This window comes from Salvelinus fontinalis, chromosome 7, assembly GCF_029448725.1.
Source record: "Salvelinus fontinalis isolate EN_2023a chromosome 7, ASM2944872v1, whole genome shotgun sequence".
Lineage (NCBI taxonomy): Eukaryota > Metazoa > Chordata > Actinopteri > Salmoniformes > Salmonidae > Salvelinus > Salvelinus fontinalis.
In genome coordinates this window covers 50642314-50667251 of record NC_074671.1, presented here as the reverse complement: position 1 = coordinate 50667251, position 24938 = coordinate 50642314, and the positions used below count along the sequence as shown (strand labels likewise).

Sequence of the window (24938 nt, the reverse complement as noted above, 5' to 3'; positions counted from 1 at the left end):
TATCCATTTTCCAGACGGTGCAATAAATTGAGCAAGGTCCACATAGTACGTACTGTATCTGGTGGTGAATAATAAGAAAAGTCCTAGCCGCTGGAGGTCACTGAAATTACAAGCTAGGCTCCGAGACAGGATATTTCACAGCCTCCGTCTCCCTGTGTCTCTCATTTAAACGTGGTGCACGGCTGTGTCGGGCATCCCTCTCTCCCTCTCTCTCTCTTCCTCCATCTCTCTCTCCCAGTGTGAGGCTGACCTAACTAGGCCCATGTCTCATTTACAGACAAGCCTTAACTCCCCAACAAAGGAGGTTGGCATTTTAAGACTCCCGATGTCATTAAACTTAAACTGCCTTTTGAAAAAAGAAGAAGAATCAAATCAAAAATGTTATTATAAATATTGTATTTGTCTATTACATATTGAAAACAGAATGGCGAGTCTGCTGTTTCAGAAGCACTGTTTTTGGTCACAACTCTTTATTTGCATTTCACATGGGCAGAATATACAATCACTCTTCACAGAAGACCAATTAAGGGAGACCATCAAAAAAATTACCCATAATACCCCAATTCTGTTAAACATGTCTACCTGTTAGTTCAATGCCTTACACGTTCAAGATAAACATCAAATCAGAAGGAGAAAAAAAAAGCTGTGTCATTATCGTTTCATTTAACCACTATCTTTTCATTTGAAGGATGAATTATGACATACTTCTTAAATTATCCACTTTGCAAAGCCTTTCAATAATTATAATGGCCAATGAATAAATAAAATACAATTGTATTGGAATAATGAGAGTAAGTTATTATATATGTTTCTGAAATCTATTTACATTTCATAAATGTTGTATTTCAAAAAGAATGGTCTTCCCTTTAGTCTCTGTGCTGCCTTTTCAGCAGAATAAATAATTCATCAATTGACTAAAGAATCAGCTGAAAAGAAAGACAAAGTAGATGACTGTAAAGCTACTGTTAAGCTAATACTGACTATGACTGGCAAAAGCCCATGGCACAAGAACCAAGAAAGAAACACTAGCCAACATAAATATACACCCCGTCATGTATTTCCTACTGCACTGTTGTCTGTACTCTTTTGTCAAATGAACTCCACATTGTCACTTCAACATTCAGTAGTCATATACACTCTGAAATACGTGAGTGACGTCAGTTTTTTAGGGGTCAATAGAAACATTTCGACCAGTCACTCACTCCAATGGTTCATGTGGATCATTTTATACAATCCAAAATATTGTCGTTGTGTTTGTCCGCTCTCTGGTACTTTCAAGTGACAATCCATCAGATGGGAAACATCAATAGAAAGAGAGAGAATATAATTTCAGTAAGACATAAAAGTATGAGCAATATTTGTACATGATGCATTGTTGAGTAAATGTATCCATCAACTATGCCTCTCCACTTATAGCTACGTGATCCATTCCACAACACACCGTACGCGGCGAGCGGTCCGTGGGTCAATGTGTTGCAAAGGACGTATGCTGCTAAATGAGCATTATACTAACATCATCAATAGTTCCAGATGAGCAACTACACTAAAAAGCTCCTCTAAGCAGTTTCTGCTGGTAGCTACAATAACCAATACTTATATCTGACCTTCCCGCAATGACAGTCACATATCTCATGTCTGTACAGAAAATTGTATAATATGCATCCCTGCATTGAAATGTCCTTAATGTGAACTTGGGAATCAGTTACTAATAATGGAACTGCATAAGCTCTACAACTAAAAAGCTGAAATATACTATAAGGACTATTGAATAACTTCAAATATACTTGAAGAATGACACCTAAAAAAGTTTTTAAAGTTGAAACTGGATGTTGATACAGATTATTATTATCATCCTGTAAATGACTACAGCTAATAATAGGTTATTGAATACACTGCCGTTCAAAAGTTTGGGGTCACTTAGAAATGTCCTTGTTTTTTGAAAGAAAAGCACATTTTTTAACCATTAATATACATCAAATTGATCAGAAATACAGTGTAGACATTGTTAATGTTGTAAATGACTATTGTAGCTGGAAACAGAAGATTTTTTTTTACGGATTATCTACATAGGCGTACAGAGGCCCATTATCAGCAACCTTCACTCCTGTGTTCCAATGGCACATTGTGTTAGCTAATCCAAGTTTATCATTTTAAAAGGCTAATTGATCATTAGAAAACTCTTTTGCAATTATGTTAGCACAGCTGAAAACTGTTGTTCTGATTAAAGAAGCAATTAAACTGGCCTTCTTTAGACTAGTTGAGTATCTGGAGCATCAGCATTTGTGGGTTCAATTACAGGCTTAAAATGGGCAGAAACAACAACTTTCTTCTTAAACTCGTCAGTCTATTCTTGTTCTAAGAAATGAAGGCTACTCTGGGATGCTGGCCTTCTAGGCAGAGTTCCTCTGTCCAGTGTCTGTGTTCTTTTGCCCATCTTAATATTTTCTTTTTACTGGCCATTCTGAGATATGGCTTTTTCTTTGCAACTCTGCCTAGAAGGCCAGCATCCCGGAGTCGCCTATTCACTGTTGATGTTGAGACTGGTGTTTTGCGGGTACTATTTTATAAAGCTGCCAGTTGAGGACTTGTGTTCTCAAACTAGACACTCTAATGTATTTGTCCTCTTGCTCAGTTTTACACCGGGGCCTCCCACTCCTCTTTCTATTCCGGGTAGACCCAGTTTGCTCTGTTCTGTGAAGTGAGTAGTACACAGCGTTGTACGAGATCTTCAGTTTCTTGGCAATTTCTCGCATGGAATAGCCTTAATTTCTCAGATCAAAAGTAGACTGACGAGTTTAAGAAGAAAGGTCTTTGTTTCTGGCCATTTTAAGCTTGTAATCGAACCCACAAATGCTGATGCTCCAGATACTCAACTAGTCTAAAGAAGGCCAGTTTAATTGCTTCTTTAATCAGCACAACAGTTTTCAGCTGTGCTAACATAATTGCAAAAGGGTTTTCTAATGATCAATTAGCCATTTAAAATGATAAACTTGGATTAGCTAACACAATGTGCCATTGGAACACAGGAGTGATGGTTGCTGATAATGGGCCTCTGCACGCCTATGTAGATATTCCGTAAAAAATCAGCCGTTTCCAGCTACAATAGTCATTTACAACATTAACAATGTCTACACTGTATTTCTGATCAATTTAATGTTATTTTAATGGACGAAAAATGTGCTTTTCTTTAAAAAACAAGGGCATTTCTAAGTGACCCCAAACTTTTGAACGGTAGTGTATGTCAATTTATATAACGTTTATAAACAAATCCCTTGTGTCTTTCAGCAATATTTGAAGTCCAAGAAATTAATTGTGTATATACAGATGTAGGATCTTAATTTGATCACCCTGTTTTGGCAGGGAATTTTCTGCACAGCAGGAAAAGCAAACTTGTAGTGTATTCAAGGTTTTTAAAGGCTTCTAAAGTTGTATTTTCCACTTTAAAATGTTGGTTTGGCCAAACAAAAATTGTATCAACCCCTATGAAAATGTCCATTAATTATAACCCACACAATAATTCACATTTCTGTAGGATTTGTTGCTGTAGGAATATGCTCCTGCTGTGAGAAACTGGTCAAATTAAGATCACACATCTGTACTTACAAATGATATAAGACATGAGATCCTGCAGTTAGTACTTACTGTAACAAGAACTTGTACAAGTAGTAAATGATGCAGACATCTAAGTATATCACCAAAATCCCTACAACTCACTGCTCAATATCCTCAACTGTCAGTGCCATCTCTACACTCAGATCCATAATGAGTTAACACAATCCTCACAGCTAAACGGCTGCTGAGTACTCACTGACTATGATCACGTCTGACTCCTAATCATCAGGAGTATTGATCTGAAGCGTTCGATCTTCCTATAAACAGGAGAACACCGACGTTGATGAGGTCAGTGCCCATTGCCCCCAATAGGGACCCTACGGAGTAAGCAAAGGGTGATTGGAGGGCAAGGGAGGGACGAAGAAGAAGGAGGCAATGGCAAGCATTCAGTTCTCAAAAACTCAAAACACCAGGATTATAAAAGGGGATCCTTCCGAAGAGTCTTAAGCTCTTGAGTATCTGATCCAAAGATGACGCTGTAGAGTACACAGGAGGCTGCTGAGGGGAGAACGGCTCATAATAATGGCTGGAATTGAGCAAATGGAATGCCATCAAACACCTGGAAACTATGTGCTTGATGTCTTTGATACTCATTCTGATCCAGTCATTACCACGAGCCCGTTCTCCCCAATTAAGTTGCCACCCACCTCCTGTGATAGTCTCTTATGTATAGGATTCCTCTCCAAAGACGACACTAGAGTCTTGATGTAGCCAATACACTACGTACGGTTATGTACTGTAGCCTATATGTACTCTCATAATACTCTAGTGTTATCTTCGAGTAGAGGAGGGGACAAATGGACGCCTCTAGGTCTATGTCAGAGAAAGGGAGACCAGCGTGAGGGAGACCAGAAGAAAAAGAAGGGAGGAAAATGAAGAGGTCGCGGCCGACGGGACCGGGCGGTTCTTCTTCCGGGGCCCATTGCAGAGCGGTGTGTTACAGCAGGAGATGCACACAGAGTTGATCCTTCCAGTGCAGAACTGCTGGTAGCCTGATGAGGATATGAGGCACGCCCCAGACGAGGCGCAGGACTTGCGGTAAAATATGCCTGAAGAAGGAGAGAGAGAAGTGGTCAGGAGTAAAGCTATACAGGATGTCCAGGTCAAGGTATATGTGGTAGTGACACCGTTGGTGAAACTGAGCCAAGTCTCATAGCAAACTGAGGTAGCACAAGCACTGGGGAAGGGAGGGGTAAAAGTCTGTAAACTGTCTTTTTTTTTCCCCCCCATGAATGTGTGTCTGTTTTATGTTATGCCTGGCCTATGCCATGTCTCTCACCCTTTTACAGTGGATGTTCTTGTACGTAAAGCAAATATCTGTGAAAATCAGACAAAGCAATATCTAATCTACCTTTTTTTCACAAATTAACAGGAACAACAATTACACATCAAGAAAATGTGGTGATTTGAACATATTTGCCTTAGGAGCTTAGCCAAGTGAGAAATTCTTGAGACATACAGTATACTGTAATTCAGTGCTATTTGCAATAAAACAGAACTTTATCCTGATCAATACTGGAGTGGGTCATATTACTGCGAGGTGATCCTCTAAGTGCCTAGAACCTTTGTAGAGCCGTTATAAAAAAGAAAACATTTGAGAATGTCATCTCGACATAGAATATAATGCTCTCAAACTATGGAACAATTGCAACAGAACTATGCTTTGATTTATATGGTGGCGAGAGAATGCACATGAATAAGAGTGTTTTGATTTCATGGAAATGTTGTTATGCCATTAGTCTTACCATAAGAGGTGGTAAGAAAGCCTGCGTCTCCCTGCCTGATGAATGAACACCTTGCAGGGACTCAACTCCCATTTCTCCCTACTCCTTCCTCGGAAATAGACACTGTGCTTTTAGACACAAACAAATCCAAGGTGACCCTGGAGATGCCACTCAAGCTCCACTGAATCTATAAGCATCAGTACTTGTTATAAGCATATATGGACGCTTATAATATCTTAATACAAGGTTTATCATGTGTTCTCTGCTGAAATTTGTCAACAGACTGCAACGAGCTGTTATTATGAGAAGGAGTTCATAAGTGCTTACGACAAGTCTTACGTTGCATTATAACTGTGGCATAATGTGTTATACCTGTCGACGTTAGGTGAAGTGTTACGAAAAGTTCAAATGAAAGAGTAGAGAGGAAATAGATGAAAGAGGTCGATGATGGGGGGGGGGGGGGAGAGAACTGCTAGTCACGTTAAAAGTTACATCAAAACTTTACTGCTCTAATTTACTCGTCTTTCTCTTGAAATAATAACAGATGAGCTGTCAGACAAAGTGTAAATTTGTAAATGCAATACAATATTCTTGTTTGTCTCAAAGATGTCAGACAAGCCTTCAAGACAAAAGTAGACCATTTCGGTCTGCATCAGCCCCTGATTACTGCTATTAAGTTTGACAGAACTAACAATGCAACTTCAGCATAATCAACCCTCTGCTTTGTTCCATACTTCATCACTATGCACATTTAGAACTGACAGTCAAACAAACCAAGTCCCCAAACCTTTGTTGGGGGAGGAATGGGTAGAGACCAAGCTGGCACCAATTCACGTGCAAAAGCCAATTTTCCCTGAGGATTACGTTACAGATGTCTTCACATATCATAAACACATTATACAAGTGTTTCTTTCCGCCGATAACGTTGTGGTAATTTTGCAAATTCATTATTTGTGATAAATTGCGGTTGCTGCATTTAAAGATAATTAGTTAGGCTCCTGGTCTCAGGCTGACATTATATGAAATTTTCAAATTAAGGAACACATTCATTACCAACATTGCTAGAAGGTTTCATGTTAGAATAAAAGTTTACATAAATTTTCTGTTTATCTGCTTACAGGAGCACATAAGAATCCCTTTGCCAACATCGCATTTGAATCAAATGACTCAGAAGACCTTTCTAAAGAGTGCAGAGGCTGGAAAATATTTGTGAATATACTGTAAGCATGTGCATTTCACACAAAAGTGAATCCTTATCTCAAGGTTATTCAAACCATTACACAACATTACACATAGTGTACATTTGTTCATGACATTATTGCCGTAGATTATTGCCTTTGAGTGATGCATCTTGTCAACCATCATATTCAGAGACATAATTTGGGCATAAAACACTCGCTAAGTACAATCTTGCTATGGCGGTCTTGGTAAAAAAAATGGTATACTCTTGTAATTGGAAGCATACATTTGATCACAAGTGACAAACTGTACATAACATTGGATGTGGTAGGATTAATAGGCCTAGTGTACTTGAAAGGCGTTCTCTCATTATCCCTCTTGTCGTGTCCGTTTCATGTTAATGAATTCTGTGTTCCGGGTCCAAAATGACCGCCCACATTATAGCTGATTATAAATCCATAATAATACATATATTATCACCTAATGCCGTGTTAGATCTTTTTATCAACTTAAGTTCTTGTGAACATTACAGGTTTTGAACTTCTATTTGCTATTTATGGCCTGTAGGCCTCGTTGACCTGAGCTCATACAACTCGCTTTTGATTAAAAAAAGCATAATGTATGGATTATTTTGACTGTAACAAATACTCAAATGAAACATATTGTGCTATTTATCACAGAGTCCTTTGTGTCAAAGTTGATCAAGGACTCTCTCCTCTTCACCAGTGTTATGATCAAAGATATGATCAACAGCCTCACATACAGTATATCGTTTGGTCATTGTGCTGCCACAGAATGAATTGTGAGCAAGGCCTTGTGTGTGTATGCTCAAACACACTTGCATGTGGGGGTCTGGGAGAGGAAGTGTGTCCATCTGATGAATGGGCATGTGCCTGAACTCAATTTTATACACTAATTGTATTCTCACCCATTAATTTCTAATTACTGGTCATTTTTGACCAGGAACTCCACAGGTGTACAAAAGTTAAATAAAACACCCCAAATTTTACAAAAATCATCTAAATGTATTTTGTGTGTTCAGATGCCCTGTGTGGACAAAGTCATGGAACCTTATGACAATCAGATTAAATCAACTACGTTTTTCAGAGAGAAAACTTGTAAATCAGTCCAATATGACTGGAACACAGCAGGAGGGTTAAGCAATAAGGCACGAAGGGGTGTGGTGTATGGGCAATATACCACTGCTAATGGCTGTTCTTAAGCACGACGCAACGCAGAGTGCCTGGATACAGCCTTTAATTGTGGTATATTGGCCATAAACCACAAACCCCTGAGGTGCCTTATTGCTATTATAAACTGGTTTCCAATGTAATTAGTACAAATAAATGTCTGAAATACCACGGCTGTCAGCCAATCAGCATTCAGGGCTCGAACCACCCAGTTTATAATAAAAAATATTGCATGGATCAACTGAGTACAGCAACCAGCAATCAAGGGGTTAACCACCCTTTGGGATAATCCCATTAAAATAATAGCCATAAATCATGAATTAACTATGGTAATAGCCTCTTCATCTATGGAGATTCTTTGATAGGTGCCAATTGATGTAGTGGGCACACGTATAGGCCTAGTTTATGATCTCATTTGTTGACGTTTCAAGGAGACCCTATAGATCAGTTCCACTGAATTCAGAGATAGAGAGGAAGTACAGGAAAGAGGGAAATATACCTTATTTAGGTCACATGTTAAAAGTGTCACAGTCCGTTGTGGCTTGGTTTTGCATGGCAAGGTAGGTGTCAGAGAAGGCAGTGTGGCCTGGGGTGGTCTAGCTGCAGATCACGTTTATATTGTGTCGGCGTGGGTTGGAATCCGGCCCACACCCTTCTGACACAAAACAGATCCCCCAACCTTCCTGTCTCTCTCTCACTGGTCTCTCTCGTCAGACTGAAGCTCACGCTCTGCTGTGGCGGAGATACAGCATCAGCGAGAAGGGACTACTCTCCCACTATCTCTATCCAAAACAGAACAAACGATGAAAGGAGTGGGACTGCTCAGGAGACGCTGTTTTCTTACCATCCTTCTTCACCAGTACCTCTTTCTGACACATGTCCTGCACGTTGACCGTGCAGTTGACAATGAACTCCGGCGTGGAGCATTCATTGTTTTTCACCTCCTCACACTGGTAACACTGGATCTGGAGAGCATAACCTGTACAAGAGAGAGACAGGAAGAACCACAAGGGTTTAAAAAAAAGTCCACAAGAGCAGTTCACCAGTATCTGGCATATAGTATCTCATTAGTCTATGAATGTTGGTCAAGAGAGACTACAGGCTAATTCTTTCAAATGTGTTATGCTGTGCTTGATTGAGCTTTCCCGGCACAATGGAACCAATGGAGGAGTCCGAAAAGTGCAAACAGGCACTCCAGGCAGGCTCGATCAAAACGCTGAAACTATTAGAAAGATTAGGCCTAAAATCTTATTTGAAAGATTTGGAAATGTTATGTTGTGCACCCTGGTCTGCAGTTCAGTCAGTAGTATTATCCTTTGTTCATCTGGAGCCTTTCAGCCCCCCTTGTTTTCCTCCCAGCTAATCAAGAATAAGTGTGTTCGGGATCTATTGCCATTACCACAGATCAGGAACTGTATCCTCGAGGAGAGACAAATGCATCTTTGAAATGAAAAAGTCTCTTTGCTGGCATTTTGAAAGTCAACTTGGTCCCTATTTGCAAGACTGGATCTCCTTGATGAATAACAAATGTGAAGATTATCTCAAAGAGCATTTAATGTGGGAGAGACGATGTTGACGCATATCCTTACACATGCGGACATGTTACAAATATCAGACAATAGGACTTTGAGCTAATATGATGACATTTCTGTACCGCACCACAGAAAGCACTGATGAGTCACACAAACACATACTTCTCTGTCTACATACACGTTTGTCATGACAACAAAGAAACACAGCAGAGGGGAGTTGTTTAGTGCACAAACAGATCTGGAGTCAGGATAAAGGGATTTTGACTGAAAATAATGAACAAATATGTTTCAACAATATAAATCCATACTCTCATTTACTTGCCAACTAAACTTAATATAGAGCCGTCAGACATAATTGTGTGTGGAAGCTGGGCATACTGTATCTGTGCAGGGAAAAAAGCCACTCAACTTTACCCACTAAAATAATAATTGCCATTCTGACTACTACAGGTCCAAACAATCAAGCCAGAGTGTTTCAGACAAAGTGTTTTATCCACACACTCAATGAAGCTGTTGCTCCAGCACTGACTTCAAATGAGATAAATTCATTCTAACTTGACTCATTGGAATTAAATGGAAATTGAGATCAACTAAGAATGACAGATGGTTGGCTATTCATGCAAAGTTGTTTCACAGGGAAGAGAAATCTAGAGAATTGAATCGAGGATACCGGATGGAGAGCACAATCTGATTCAGGGTTTACAAATGGGGGTTTAGCAAAAAAAATGCATGACTGTGCAATGATAAACAATCATTCAAAATGTTCTCAAGCGCCACAGTTTCAGGTCATTTGTTCTCCGTGACGGTAGTACTGTGTTCTAATTATTGAAATGGCGACAGTCGTTCATCTCCCAGTCTGACAGCGCCATCAAGTACAAATTCAATTGAAAATAATCCAAAACAAAAATCAGAGCGTAATTACTTTAAAACCAGATAAACGCTTCAAAACTCCATCCATCAACCGAGCAATAGTCTCATAAAGTGCCTAAACACATCCTAGACAGTCATGTATGTGTCCTCTATAAACCACTGGCTATTGATACTAAATATGATTAACATTTAGGCAAGCATAAAGTTATGTACATATTGTCGCTACTGTTCATGTTGTTCCTCAATACAGTTTTCACTGAGGTAAAAACATCCTCAAGTCATTTCTGCTGACAGCGAAGATGATGTTTAAGGAGTGAGCCAAACGCAGCACATCCAACTCAGAACGGAGAATAGCATGTGTATGTTATTTACACCAGAGGCTTTTTTTTGTTGTGATCAAGTTCTTACACGCCACTGTTTATATGCCATGTGCAATGTGTTGAACTGGAAATATGGACTGGAAAAGCTCTGAGTGGCTCATTGTCACATCATTCTGATGATGTGATCAGTGGGTGTGTGTTGGAATGACAATGCGGACTACTCCATTGACATGGATTATCATTGTTATTTTACCTGATTCTTTTTTAACAACTACATTACCACCGTTTGTATGCGTTATTACCAAATCATTGCTATGAGGTGACCCATGTGGATTGAGAAATCAGTTTATTTGCCGTCATCTATCTTACATGGTGTATTTTCCTTCCACAGTCATTTGAAGAGAGACAGCTTTGTTATTCTCTGCATATTTAGTGATATTAATATTCATCAGAGGTGTTCATGGAGTGGTAGATCAGCTCCTTTAACACCCACTAAAAAATGGTGCTTGAGTTTATTACATTCACCTGAGCTGACAACTGTTGATCAATCAAGTTCCGTATCATTTGAGCTTGATGGAATGCCTACACCTGTAAAATAAAATGTTGAATTGCATCTGTGTTGTCAATTAGAGAGCTATTAATTAGCTATTGATAATGAGTGGCCTACACATGTCCCTCTGCTTTATAAACTGTGTGAATACATTCTTCCGCTGTAATGGTGTCTAGTCATGTTTAGTAGCAATTCATCGGAATATTCAATAGCCTAATAGCATGCCATTTAGGGCAATTGTAAGATCAGAAAGACGCTCCAAATATGGAATAATGTTCAATGTTTCAGCATGTCACGCTCTATTATTTAACATTTACATTTTTAAGCAATATCATTAAATTGAAGCAAAGATATGTAAAATAGTAGCCTAAATCACATTTCGAAAATGTGTCTTTGCACAAGTGATATGCGCAATAGTTTTACAGACGCAATTATGACCTAAGGTGACATTTTCTCTATCTGGAGCGCAAGTGTCATTAAAAATGTTAAATCCAAGAATCTGTGTCACAATTTCTTATTCCAAGACAGTTATAAATGCATTTAACGAGATGATTTGACACTGTTGGCATTACCAGACCTCTACTGGACTTCTGAAAACGATTTCATTGTTTTCATCCGACAAAAAAAGCTCCCCAAAATCATTTAAACATAATCCAAACTTGAATTAGATTGGAATACCTGGAATCGTTGACACATCACTTGAGGAAATGCTCTCAGCATCAGAATACAACGCAGCAAGCCAACACATGTAAGATTACGCAGTCTCCAAAGTTTAGCATACCTGTTTTGAGGAAAAATCCAAGCAAAGTTGCATAAATGAGAAGCAACATCCTCTCCCAAATGACACTATAGAGGAACACATCAGACCAGGTGAACTTAAAACGAAAGCAAAACCCTTAGATGGATCCGTGGCATCAATGTGTGAGAGCACATTCTGCTGCGAGGAATGTGAAGCGCAGCGCTGAACGAGGGCGAGCTCTGCGGTTCGAGAGACTACGTTGCGGGATTCCAGTGAAGTTGGATGAGGATAAATCGTAAAACGTACCACGTGATGAAAGATCGTGGTATGCAAGCAATTCTTCAATCACTCATATCCTACACACGCAGATCAGTGACTGTTTAATTGCTTCCGAATATGAAATGGTCACCTTTGGATAGACTTTTGGGCATGGAGTGCACCGTTGGCAGCCATGCACATTTAACCAGATTTAGAAAGGCTACTATTCATTAAATACATTTGTTGAGATCTTATGGATCCTCTGTGTCTGTTATGGGTCTTGTATGTTTCAGTTAGAGAGAGAGAGAGAGATGGGAGAGAGAGCGAGAGAGAATGTTTGGGTGTCACTCTTGGGTGGCTGAATTAATAACTTTTATTTATAGTCACATAATTACCCATCAAGAGACTCTAATTCTTATAAATATCCCTGCTTTATAAGCACTGTCAAAGAGAGTGAAGCTCAGTGAACACAGGCTATACGTTTAACGCGTTTTGTAGTTGAAGACTATGACATGAGCTTTACCGCAAGCATTTGAATGCAGGACTTGGCTCAAACCTTCCCTTGCCATTATTAACAATTCCCTGCTGTAGCCTATTTACAGATATTTCAGTTACACATTGATGAGCGCAATGGCAAAGATCAGCGAAGATCTCACTGTTCCTTATGACTATAGTACCTTACATTTGACTACAGTACTGAACGCACACGTGTATGACTGCACGCACGCACGCACACGCACACACACACACATACACAAACGTCAACCTCCAACAGTTACGAGAGGTGCACCAAATTTAAAATAGGAAATAATTTCTTTTTATTTGTCTGGGAAATTATGACATAAAATATAGCATTAAAAGTCTAATGTAACAGCCAAAATTGCACACGTAATTACCAAAGTAACACTGCTGGTAACAGGTTCTCTTACAAAGGAACAATCAAGCAGAGAATATGTGAAGTAGGACAATTAGACACCACTATACAGTTCCATGTACAAAAAGTGGGATATAAATACTCGTCAGCTAGAAAAAAATACATTATGGTCTTAGCAAGACTCTCCTTACATATTGTTAACAGTTTCGTGGAAAATTGTTCAAACAATGAAACGTACACAGTCTGTTTTTGATTAGCACCAGAATCAAATTACACACGTTTGGCATGATGATGTATTCCTACTACGTGTCAAATGTGTTATAGGATAAAGTGATAAAAGGTTGCAGTAGTAGCTTTTATTCGACAAAAAAAATAACAATTTTGTATCGACAAAACCCTACAGGAAGTCACAAAACGAGGAAACGATCAAGAAAAGTTGAACTGTTCTCAATCAATAGACATACAGCTTGAATGATTGGCAAACATTACACAATTATTAAATGTTTTAAATTGCATATACCAGTCAGCAATGCTCTATTCTGATATTAATTTAATTGCAGTTGTTAACACACAAACAAAATATACAAAAAAAGGGGTGTTTTATGATGCTCCAAGAGACACAGTTTCAACAGTTATGTTATCTTGCAGTTCATGAAGATTTTACTTTTCAAAAAATGTCTGTTTTCCGTTAAAAAAAATGAAAAATGTATTTTCCATGAGTTGTAACCTTATATTCAAGGTAACTAGGTATACGCGTTGCATTTTCCCTGAGCTATTAGCATAGACCTTGCTCCGCAAATGTGTTATTGAAGCCCACAGAAGTTTCTGATTCATCAGTACCATTCTGACACTAGTTCAGTTCTATGTTTACATTAAATACTGAGTGACCCAAGTACAATGGTGATGGCACGGTGATTGCCTAAAGGGATAATTCAGGATTTTTTCTACTTCCCAGAGTCAGATTAATTTGTGGATACCATTTGTATGTCTCTACGGGCAGTTTGAAGGACATTGCTAAATAGCGTTAGCATAATGACTGGAAGTCTATGGTAACTGCAAGCATGCTAGTAGATACCATATACTTCCAGTCATTGCGCTAACACTAGTTAGCATTAGCTCACACAACTAACTCTAACTTCCTTCATACTGGATGCAGAGACATAATAATGGCATCCATGAGTTCATCTGACTAGGGAAGAAGAGAAAGGGCTTCATTGCCAAATATCCCGAAGTATCCCTTTAAGCCACTACACAGCAGTTGAAGTTCATCTTGACAGTTTTGACTTGCTGGTAGAAATGATTGACATTTATTGATCATGTATTTCTCATCTGTACTACAACTCAAAGTCGAAACTGACTCCAGTACATTCAATATGCAGGATACTATTCTTTAAGATCCCACAGTACTGGTGGTTCAATTAAATGTGCATATGCATGTATTTAGGTCACTTAATATAAAGTATAAATCACGGCACTTCAAAAATAAAATACATTATTTGTTCTTGTTCTCATGTGTGTCACATTTTAGTTCACCATGCAACTTTCAAGATACCACAGCAGTCTGGAAATCGTACACGTTTGAGCCAATGGCTTTAGGAGCTATGATTGTATGGTATGGGTTGCAGTGTATTGCATGATGGTAGTTGTGGTGTGTAGGCCTGCCATTATGGCATACAACACTGTGGCAGTAAAACCATAGAGAAATAATTAGAGAAATAATGATCAGTGAGAAAACCATATATCCACATCCAACAACCGTAATAGTTTTTTGCACATATTATGATTCTAAAGGTATTGCTTCACACTACTAGGCATCATCAGTTGCTCCTGATAATATTACTGATTGGTTTGATTTGGATTTGGTGGTATTTACTCTAGTTGTGTCTTCAAGTTGAATTCCTTAAAAACTTTGTACAGTATTTGTTACAGTGCAATGATTTTAAAAAAACATTCCCCCTTCGGGGAAAAATATATAATGCAAGAAGACAATTTCTAATATTGCTTTCCACACCTTGAACGGTGGTACTGTTGTAGCCTATATTTTAATTGTCCATCTCAGAGGTCATGCATACCGTACAGTCTGGGTTCACGTCCTTATCTTATGACATCACCTATGACATCCCTTCCTTCCTTATGACCTAAGTGCTTCGGTTGGTGAGAGTAGCAGAGGACTCCAACAGAATCGCCCCCGGCCTCCACTTTCTTACTCTACACGTCGTTGGAGCCTTGACTGGTGCATGAGGAGAAGCTGTCGTAAAGCGAATCGCTGAGAGAACCCACACGCTCCGCCCCGGGCTTGTTGGAGTAGTAGCTGGACGACGAGGGCTCGTTGTCAGCCCTGCTGCAGCAGTCCTCTTCTCTCTCCCCTGCGGAACAGGAGCAGTCACCGCTACTGGGCCTTAGCTCTGTCTCCGGGCACAGCCCCAGCCCACTGCTGTTCAGCTTGTTCAGGGAATCCAAGGACACGTCTCTGGAGCCGGCCCGGACACCTCCTCCGCAGCCGCCTGTCGTCATGTCCACTTGATTCCCTTTCTACAGCAACAACAAGACAAACAAGAGAGGAGAAAATGAGACGAGAGGTGTTTTTGTCATCTACCCACACCGAGTCCACACTACGTCCACACTGTTGCACATTATTATCATCATACTTTAAAAGGCCAATCTGGTATTCAAACAACAAAGCTGTCCCAGATTACTTATATGAAATGATATGGAGAAAGGAGCAATCTGTCACTCGGTCTCTCAACAAACAATATCCAGAAACAACAAAAACAAGGCTGTCATGCAGAATTTACACTGAGTGTACAAAACATTAGGAACACCTCCTAATATTGAGTTGCACCCCCCTTTGCCCTCAGAACAGCCTCAATTCGTCGGGGCATGGACTCTACATGGTGTCGAAAGTGTTCCACAGGGATGCTGGCCCATGTTGACTCGCGAGGTCAGTCTATGTCATGGAACTGTTTTGTACACTCAGTGTACATCTACTTCAGCGTAATGCAACACTACAAAGCAATTTGACTACTGCCATTCCTGTGTATCGCATTGATTTATTGAGAGCTTTGTTCATTCTCCTCCCATGCTTAAGGCCCAATGAGTCTGTCTGGGGGAATGTGCCGTGAGATATCAACCTCTCTACAGGGGGGGGGGGGGGGGGGGGGGGGGGGGGAAGAGAGAGAGAGAGAGATTCTCCTTCGTAGCTGTTTTAACACAGCGTATTATATATTTGTCAGGAGCCCATGTTGTTAAAAAAGAAACGAGTGAAACGGCGGCCAGCTTCTTCTCGCTATAAATTAACGCAAATGGCTTAACCTCAAATATACTGTCAAGAAAACAGCTACCGTATATAATTTTGCATATTGACAGGTGTTTTGGTATACACAGAGAATCTAACTTAAAGGTATAATGTGGTATCTGGGTATCTGTTCAATGGAGATTTCAATCCATTGATTCTTGAAGAATATACCACAACAAGAGTGGGGCTGCCATTTGTCTAAAGAAATACATCTCAGATTGCAGCATTAACGTTGCAGTTTCAGGATGAATCCCTAGAACCTTCTAGGTCCTGTTGTTTATGTACTTTTGAGAAATATTTTTGGCATGTACACTTTTATCGTGTGTGGTGGTTGAACTCATTGCCTTCTTTCATGGAAAACGCCTCCAAGCCATTCCACCACCCTTGAGTAAATTGGCAACACAACAATAGGAGAAGTCCCCATTGAGATACATATATATATATATATAAAAAGCTCTGCATCTCCAATCTAGCATAATCACAGAAATCATGCATAATGCATTTTTCCACATACAGTCATAAATCTAACCACAGTGAATACAAAACACATCTTCAGTAGAAAAAAAGTGATGTTGTGTAATTCAACCTTGGTCAATAACTATTAGAATATCTGAAGGGTAATATTTATGCAGAAACGCACTGAGGAATCTTGAAATAATTTGAGGAATTATTAGAAGGAGCATGTGCTCTCTGGCTACATTTTATCTGTGGTAAAGGTAAACACAATTCTCCGGGTAACTGGATTGTCCTCCAGCCAATCTACCGAAGGGGCCAAGCCATCCACACACTTCCTGGGTGGAGAGTACACAGAGGTATTACCATATTATCCGGGGTATAGACCGCCCTCGGGGTTGCACTAACTCCTCATCATTAAGTGTTCACTGCCAGGTGCCTCTTAGAAATGGCTTTTCTCCCAGGAACTCCAGCCCAGAACCACTCTGCTAACAATCTGGCGGGTTAACATTAATGCATTCTAGATATTCTTCATGTACTAAATCAGCACAGAGAAAATCAGAAATACCCTACACTTCTGAAAAATATCCCTGTGACTAATAGGTACTGTGACTAATAATGGTAATTCAAGGGTCGGTGATAAAAAACGAATGTGATTCAAATCTGCAAAATGACACATCTCCATTCTAGCAAAGTTACTGGAGAATCAAAAGTGCTACATCGAAAAGGATTTTTAGTCCAAGACTTGGCTCAATCTGGGTCCGGGAAACCAACCATATAGTATGTGCCAGTGTAGTGTAGTCTACAGGTGCATGGATGTGGAAGACCATGAGAGCCGAGCAGAGGGTGTATGACTTGATTGTGATCAGTGATTGGAATTGGGGTGGCCTTTCGTTCAGCGCCTTTGACAGTGAGGAACAGCAATCATGGTCCTGTTCTTCTCCTAACAGCACTGAGCTCTCTATCTCGGCAGGAGGGATTCTTATCTGTGATTGAATTTGATTTGGTGAAACACAATTACCACTCTTGTCTGTGGGTCGAAACCAACCTCCGTGCAGACCTTGACTATCCGAAGGCACCTAAGGAGCCAGTTGAAGTGTATCCTTTACAACGGAACACACAGGAAAACATCGCCTCAGGGGCACATCGGGTGGAAAAAGAGCTTGTCAACGGCTAATTGGTTATCATCTAGCAACACCGAGGTATTTCAGTTCAATGGGAATGTCTTGGGTGACTGGGATTCTGAAAGAATATATACGTTTGAAACATTCTTGCTTTCTAAAGGTGTTAAGAGTCAGTCAGTCGATGAGGAGGCCAAAGAGAGAACGGCTGTTCTTCTCCCTGACAAGGATTCTGGACAATTGATATATATATATATATATATATATATAGGCATGTGGGCCTTGAGAGACAATAATTTCTCTACACTTGGTGTCAGATGTAAAAAATATATATATAAATACACCTCTGATATTTAGAAAATTACAAATAACTCATAACATTCCAGACCGATATTTGATTCGAAAGTCTGTCATCTGAAGCACATCTTACACGTCTGTACTTCTACTTCCAACTGCGTGTCCAAGACCAAAAACATCCCTCTCTCTCCCCATTGCATTAGTGCTCCAGGTAACAAGCTGTTACAAGCAGCTGGGGAGAAAGTGTGAACACAGCTATTACATAGTTATGAGGCATATTGCTGTGTAACCTGGCCCTCTCTGGTCTGGCTCCTTAGGCCCTGCCATGCCCGGCCCCAGCACAGCATCTAAGGCTGTTTTCACCCTGTCGGGGAGGCCTGTAGCGATCTCTATTACCCATCGGGAGAGACAGAAGGGAGCGAGAGAGAGAGAGAGAGAACAAGGGAGAGAAGGAAAGAAAGAGAAAAAGGGAGAGAAGGAAAGATAGAGAGGGAATGTAAGAGAGGATGAGAGCGACAGAGAAAGATATAGAAATAAAAAGGGGGAGATTGAAGGAGGGATAGGGAAGGTGGGGTGTAGCCAGGCAGCCAGAGAGGCAGGCAGGCAGCGTGGCTGTCAGGCAGTGTCAGGATGATGAATGGGGGCCAGGCTGGGCCATGAGGTCTCTGATGGGAGCTGCTGAGCTTTACATCACTCTCCTGAGTGTTTGTGAAAGGTTATTAAAGGCACTTAAATCACCCAATCTCACACCGCACCCGCGCTCCCCCTGTCCGCACCTTCCTCACACTTCCCACACAAATCTTCCATAACGATATTATGAACTTACCTGACTGACTTAAAGGGAACGGTCACAACACCATATTTTACAGTAGGTATGGGTTTCTTTTTGACTCATACATTGTCATTTTGGTGCCACACCCACCACTGGTGTGCGTGGCCAAACACCTCTATTTTCATGTAATCTGACCAAAGCACCAGTTCCTATCGAATCCAAGTGCCAATGCCATTTAGCACTGCTGGGTGATTTGAAAAGTCCTAGTCAATCGATCAATGATATAACAACAGTCTTAGCAAAACATGTTATCTTTCATTTACAATCTGTAGAAACTATGAGAATAGAAAGGTTCAGAACTTTTGTGAAACATAAATAATAAATCGCAAATAGAAATCAAAACTGGGTGGACTTCAACGATAGATGGTGGGTTAAGGGTAGCTGGGACAAAACAGAAACAAGGATGGGACAAAAAAACGAACAAAAGGTAACTATTGTAAAACATACTGTGTCCTTAAAATGTACAGTATATACTATGTGTAAGCTGGAAGTAGAAGCTGTTGTTGTCCATTAGTTTACTCCAATTAGGGAGGGGATGTGGGGTTAGGGGAAAATAATAATGGAAAATATATACAAAATATATATACATACAGTAACAGTCAAAAGTTTGGACACACCTACTCATTCTGTAACGGTCGTCCTCCTCCTCTTCGGATGAAGAGGAGGAGTAGGGATTGGACCAAAGCGCAGCGTGATAGTTTGACATAATGAATGTTCATTAAAGTAAAGACGAAAACCGAAAACACTTCAACAAACTACAAAATAACAAACGAACGTAGACAGACCTGAACTATGAGCACTTACAAAATGACGAAGAACGCACGAACAGGAACAGACTACATACACGAACGACAAAACGAAACAGTCCCGTGTGGTGCACATACACAGACACTGAAGACAACCACCCACAACAAACAATGTGAAACAACCTACCTATATATGGTTCTCAATCAGAGGAAAACGTAAACCACCTGCCTCTGATTGAGAGCCATACAAGGTCAATTAACACTGACACCTAACATAGATACACAAAACATAGAATGCCCACCCCAACTCACGTCCTGACCAACTAAACACATACAAAAATAACAGAAAACAGGTCAGGAACGTGACACATTCATGTTTTGTTTCTATATTTTTACTATTTTCTACATTGTAGAATAACAGTGAAGACATCAAAACTATGAAATAACACATATGGATTCATGTAGTAACCGAAAGGTGTTAAACAAATTAAAATATATTTTATTTGAGATTCTTCACAGTAGCCCCCCCCTTTGCCTTGATGACAGCTTTGTACACTCTTTGCATTCTCTATACTAGCTTTATGAGGTAGTCACCTGGAATGCGTTTCAATTAACAGGCGTGCCTTGTTAAAAGTTCATTTGTGGAATTTATTTCCTTCCTAATGCGTTTGAGATAATCAGTTGTGTTGTGACAAGGTAGGGGTGGTATACAGAAGAAAGCCCTACTTTGTAAAAGACCAAGTCCATATTATGGCAAGAACAGCTCAAATAATCAAAGAGAAATGACAGTCCATCATTACTTTAAGACACGAAGGTCATTCATTTCAGAAAATGTCAAAGACTTTGAAAGTCTCTTCAAGTGCAGTCGCAAAAACCATCAAGCACTATGATGAAACTGGCTCTCATGAGTACTGCCACAGGAAAGGAAGACCCAGAGTTACCTCTGCTGGAGAGGATAAGATCACTAGAGTTAACTGCACCTCAAATTGCAGCCCAAATAAACGCTTCACAGAGTTCAAGTAACAGACACATCTCAACATCAACTGTTCATAGGAGACTGTGTGAATCAGGCCTTCAGGGTTAAATTGCTGCAAAGAATCCACTACTAAAGGACACCAATAATAATAAGAGACTTGCTTGGGCCAAGAAACACGAACAGTCCAAATTTGAGATTTCTGGTTCCAACCACTGTGTCTTTGTGAGACGCAGAGTCAGTGAACGGATGATCTCCGCATGTGTGGTTCCCACCGTGCTGTGTCTGTGATTTATTTAGAATTCAAGGCACACTTAACCAGCATGGACTACCACAGCATTCTGCAACGATACGCCATCCCATCTGGTTTGCGCTTATTAGGACTATCATTTGTTTTTCAACAGGACAATGACTCAACACACCTCCAGGCTGTGTAAAGGCTATTTGACCATGAAGGAGAGGGATGGAGTGCTGCATCAGATGATCTCCACAATCAACACGACCTCAACCCAATTGAGATGGTTTGGGATGAGTTGGACCGCAGAGTGAAGGAAAAGCAGCCAACAAAAGCTCAGCATATGTGGGAACTCCTTCAAGACAGTTGGAAAAGCATTCCAGGTGAAGCTGGGTGAGAGAATGCCAAGAGTGTGCAAAGCCGTCATCAAAGCAAAGACTGTCTAGATTTGTTTTACACTTTTTTGGTTACTACATGATTCCATTTTTGTGATTTCATAGTTTTGATGTCTTCACTATTATTATACAATGTAAAGTTGTAAAGAAAAACCCTTGAATGAGTAGGTGTGTCCTAACTTTTGACTGGTACTGTATATTAAAAAAAAATATATATATATATGGGGGATTGGAAATGATGCAAACAATTACATTGATGAAAGCCCAAATTTACCTGCAATAGTAGAGCTGATCTACACCCTATTTTTTTATGTTTTTGTTTATAATAATACCATTAAGCGAACTCCAGGCTTTTACATTTTTTGGATGACATGAAAATAGAGCTCTTTAGCCAAGCACACCAGTAGTGGGTTTAGAGTCGAAATTAGAATGCATGAGCAGAAAAGAACCCCATTCCTACTGTATGGTGCTGGATCTTTGATGTTTTGTGGCTATTTTGCTTAATCTGGCCCAGGAACCATTGTTAAGGTCAATGGCATCATGAACTTTATCCAGTACAGGGACATTTTATGCCACACACCTGGTTGCCTCTGCCAGGAGGCTAAAACTTGGCCGCAAGTGGAACTTCCAGCAATGCAATAACCCCAAGCACACATCAAAATCCACAAAGAAATGGTTCATTGGCCACAAAAACAAAATTTTGCAATGGCCATCTCAGTCTGCAGACTTGAACCCCATTGAAAACCTTTTGGTTTGAATTGAAGAGGGCGGTCCATAAGCGCAGACGAAGGATATCAAGGATCTGAAATAAATCTGTATGGAGGAACATTTAGAAAAAGGCTCAATGCCATTATCCTCGCAATTGGAGGAATTGTGACCCCTACCTTTTTGAGAAAAAATGGATATTACTTCTTTAAAAAAAATAAAAAATCTCTGACCAATTGTATTAGTATAAAATAATAGAATTTCCAGTTTTTTGGGAGCATACAATATACTGTAGCTCAGTATTTTTATTATTTATTTTATACATTGTCCCTTTAAGGTAAAATACATGTTAATAAGGAGTAAATGGGTTAAAAAGGAGTAAATGGGTTGAAAGGGTGACCATCATCTTGGTTGGTTCATGGCTATTAAATGAGGTTCTCTCTTCTGTAATTCAACACATATCTACAGTATATACCTTTAACTTGGACATGTAATTATTAACGGATTAATTTAGAATAGTCAAGTGCTATTCAACCAAACAATGTCAATGGTCCTCATAGGCCTTTATTGTGTTAGATGTCTTTTCAAAGTTTCTTTATTTTATTTATGAAGATATTTTCTTGTGAGGTCTTTCCAAGACCAATTATTGGACAGCAAAAGATGATAGGATTAAATCCATAGTGTTGCTCTGTCTTTGGTTGTATTTGTTGTCGTTGTTTGGGTGATCTCTGTGCAGGTTGGATGCACATGATCTTTGTCCGACATGCTGCATTTCTGTAGGGAATCTCATCACAATCCGAGCCATGCTTTCAAACTCCCAGCTCATCACCGCTGCAGCCAACCACACATAAACCTTGTTAGAAAAACCCCACGTCCACAGCCAGCAACCACACTTCCCTTTATTTCACACTGACATTAAAATGGTCAAATCCTGGCCATTTTAGCACAAACGTCTTCGCAGAGTGGGAGTGAAAGCCTTATATCCAAAATGATTTTATTAAGTCTAGACTAATGGCTGAGAAGACAAAAAGCTCTATTTTTTCCCCCAGTTATTCCATGAATAGATGAACCAATGTTTCTGTATGCAGAGCCTTTGTCAGGGTCAAAGCATACGCCAAGGGCATTCGTTTTTCCACATTCAATTTTGAGCAGCCAATTGTCCAGTCAATGCAGAATGGAATAAATCTGTACTTATTGAATCTATTAGAAATGTTTGACCCCAAAAAGAGACGGGCAAGGAGGATGTTGTAAGTTGAATAAAAACCCATACACCATGAGCCCTGCAACGTTGTATTTTGCTTTAGCAGAGTAGCTGCACGTTTCAGTACTGCTCCTCTGTCATAGTACAAGGCCTCTATAGGCCAACAGTAAGAACCATAGTTCAAGAACATAAAACATATTCATGTATTTTTCCTCTCGCTCTCTTTCTCTCTCTCAACTTGTGTTGAGTCAGATCCTTTTGCAGATTATGGATTTTTCTGTCAGGTCGTGTGTGTGTGTGTGTGTGTGTGTGTGTGTGTGTGTGTGTGTGTGTGTGTGTGTGTGTGTGTGTGTGTGTGTGTGTGTGTGTGTGTGTGTGTGTGTGTGTGTGTGTGTGTGTGTGTGTGTGTGTGTGTGTGTGTGTGTGTGTGTGTGTGTGTGTGTGTTAGGTTATTCTACTGCACTGATCTGAGGGGAAGTGGGGGCCGAAGAGGGTGAGGGCCATTTCATGGTCACTGCTCCTCATTTGTCATTCAGTGAAGTTAAATACTGGTAGGCAAATACCCCGTGACACGAGAGGGCAAGCCGATCGAAAGCAATTAGGTGACTTTCAGTTTTTTTGTTTTATGAAAACGTCCGAACAATCCAACTACAGCGCTGTGTAGGAGGCTGAAAGACATCAAGCTTGGTGGACTTTGTACGCACTTTGAGAAAGCTGGAGAAGCTGGAAAAGGACAAATGTTGCTTCACAGCGATTTGTTTTCACATGAGTTGGAGTGCAAGTTACCATGGAAACAGTTTGTTTTGAGCTAATGCATGATCTTACATAAGGTAAAGCGGTAAAGTGGTCCATACAATAAATCCTCCGGAAGCAACATCAACAGACCATGATCATCTAGTTGACAAGCTACAAAAGGATATGTCAAAGGTAATACACTGAACAAAAATATAAATGCAACATGTAAACTGTTGGTCCCATGTTTCATGAGCTGAAATAGAAAATCTCTGACATTTTCCATATGCACTAAAAGCTTATTTCTCTCCAATTTTGCCCACAAATTTGTTTACATCCCTGTTAGTGAGCATTTCTCCTTTGCCAATATAATCCATCCACCTGACAGGTGTGGCATATCAATAAGATGATCAAACAGCATGATAATTACACAGGTACCTTATGCTGGGGACAATAAAAAGCCACTAAAATGTGCAGTTTTGTCACACAACACAATGCCACAAATGTCTCAAGTTTTGAGGGAGCATGCTCTGCAGGAATGTCCACTAGAGCTGTTGCCAGGGAATTGAATGTTCATTTCTCTACCATAAGCCATCTCCAACATTGTTTTAGAGAATTTGGCAGGGTGAGCTGAGGAGTATTTCTGTCTGTAATAAAGCCCTTTTGTGGGTGAAAACTCCTTCTGATTGGCTGGGCCTGGCTCCCAAGTGGGTGGGCATATGCCCTCCCAGGCCAACCTGTGGCTGCGCCATTGCCCAGTCATGTGAAATCCATATATTAGGGGCTAATGAATTTATTTCAATTGACTAATTTCCTTATATGAACCGTAACCCAGTAAAACCTTTGAAATTGTTGCATGTTGCGTTCAGATTTTTGTTCAGTGTATGTCGTAGGTCAACAGGAAGTACTTACGCTTAGTCTGTCTCCTGCTTTGCTCTCTAGCGATGACTGGTTGTGCAACAAGTGGTATTGGGAGAAACTCCCCCTGTGGTCGTCCTTCTCTACGTGAGAGAACATGTCATGTTGATAGTAGTCCATGATTGACGGGAACTTTCCCACACTGTTCCTCTTCATTGTCTTCTCTTCACAGTAGACTGTGGAGAGC

At 40.1% G+C, this 24938-nt stretch overlaps 2 protein-coding genes across 6 annotated transcripts in view; both read right to left on the bottom strand.

The window, feature by feature from the left end:
* Positions 1-439: 439 nt before the first annotated feature.
* Positions 440-12289, bottom strand: LOC129859635 (ly6/PLAUR domain-containing protein 1-like). The gene is made up of 3 exons (XM_055929672.1): positions 11759-12289; positions 8550-8684; positions 440-4661 (listed from the first exon to the last, which is right to left on the bottom strand). The coding sequence occupies exons 1-3, from the start codon at positions 11805-11807 to the stop codon at positions 4426-4428; spliced, it is 420 nt and encodes a 139-aa protein (XP_055785647.1). The 5' UTR covers positions 11808-12289; the 3' UTR covers positions 440-4425.
* A 479-nt stretch (positions 12290-12768) lies between these two features.
* The window catches only part of LOC129859633 (nck-associated protein 5-like), a 157551-nt gene continuing 145381 nt past the window's right edge, over positions 12769-24938 (bottom strand). For all 5 annotated transcript variants that reach the window (XM_055929666.1, XM_055929667.1, XM_055929665.1 and 2 more), the window contains 2 exons: positions 24746-24927; positions 12769-15380 (listed from right to left, as the gene is read on the bottom strand). In XM_055929666.1, coding sequence (XP_055785641.1) covers positions 15057-15380; positions 24746-24927 — 506 coding nt within the window. In that variant the 3' untranslated portion in view covers positions 12769-15056. The remainder of the gene's footprint in view (positions 15381-24745; positions 24928-24938) is intronic.

Excerpts from the sequence above, each read along its gene's own strand:
- LOC129859635 (XM_055929672.1), bottom strand. The coding sequence starts at position 11,807 with ATGTTGCTTCTCATTTATGCAACTTTGCTTGGATTTTTCCTCAAAACA. Across the intron at positions 8,685-11,758 it reads TGGATTTTTCCTCAAAACAG|GTTATGCTCTCCAGATCCAG; the intron begins GTATGCTAAACT and ends TCTCTTGTACAG. Across the intron at positions 4,662-8,549 it reads GGTACTGGTGAAGAAGGATG|GCATATTTTACCGCAAGTCC; the intron begins GTAAGAAAACAG and ends CTCCTTCTTCAG.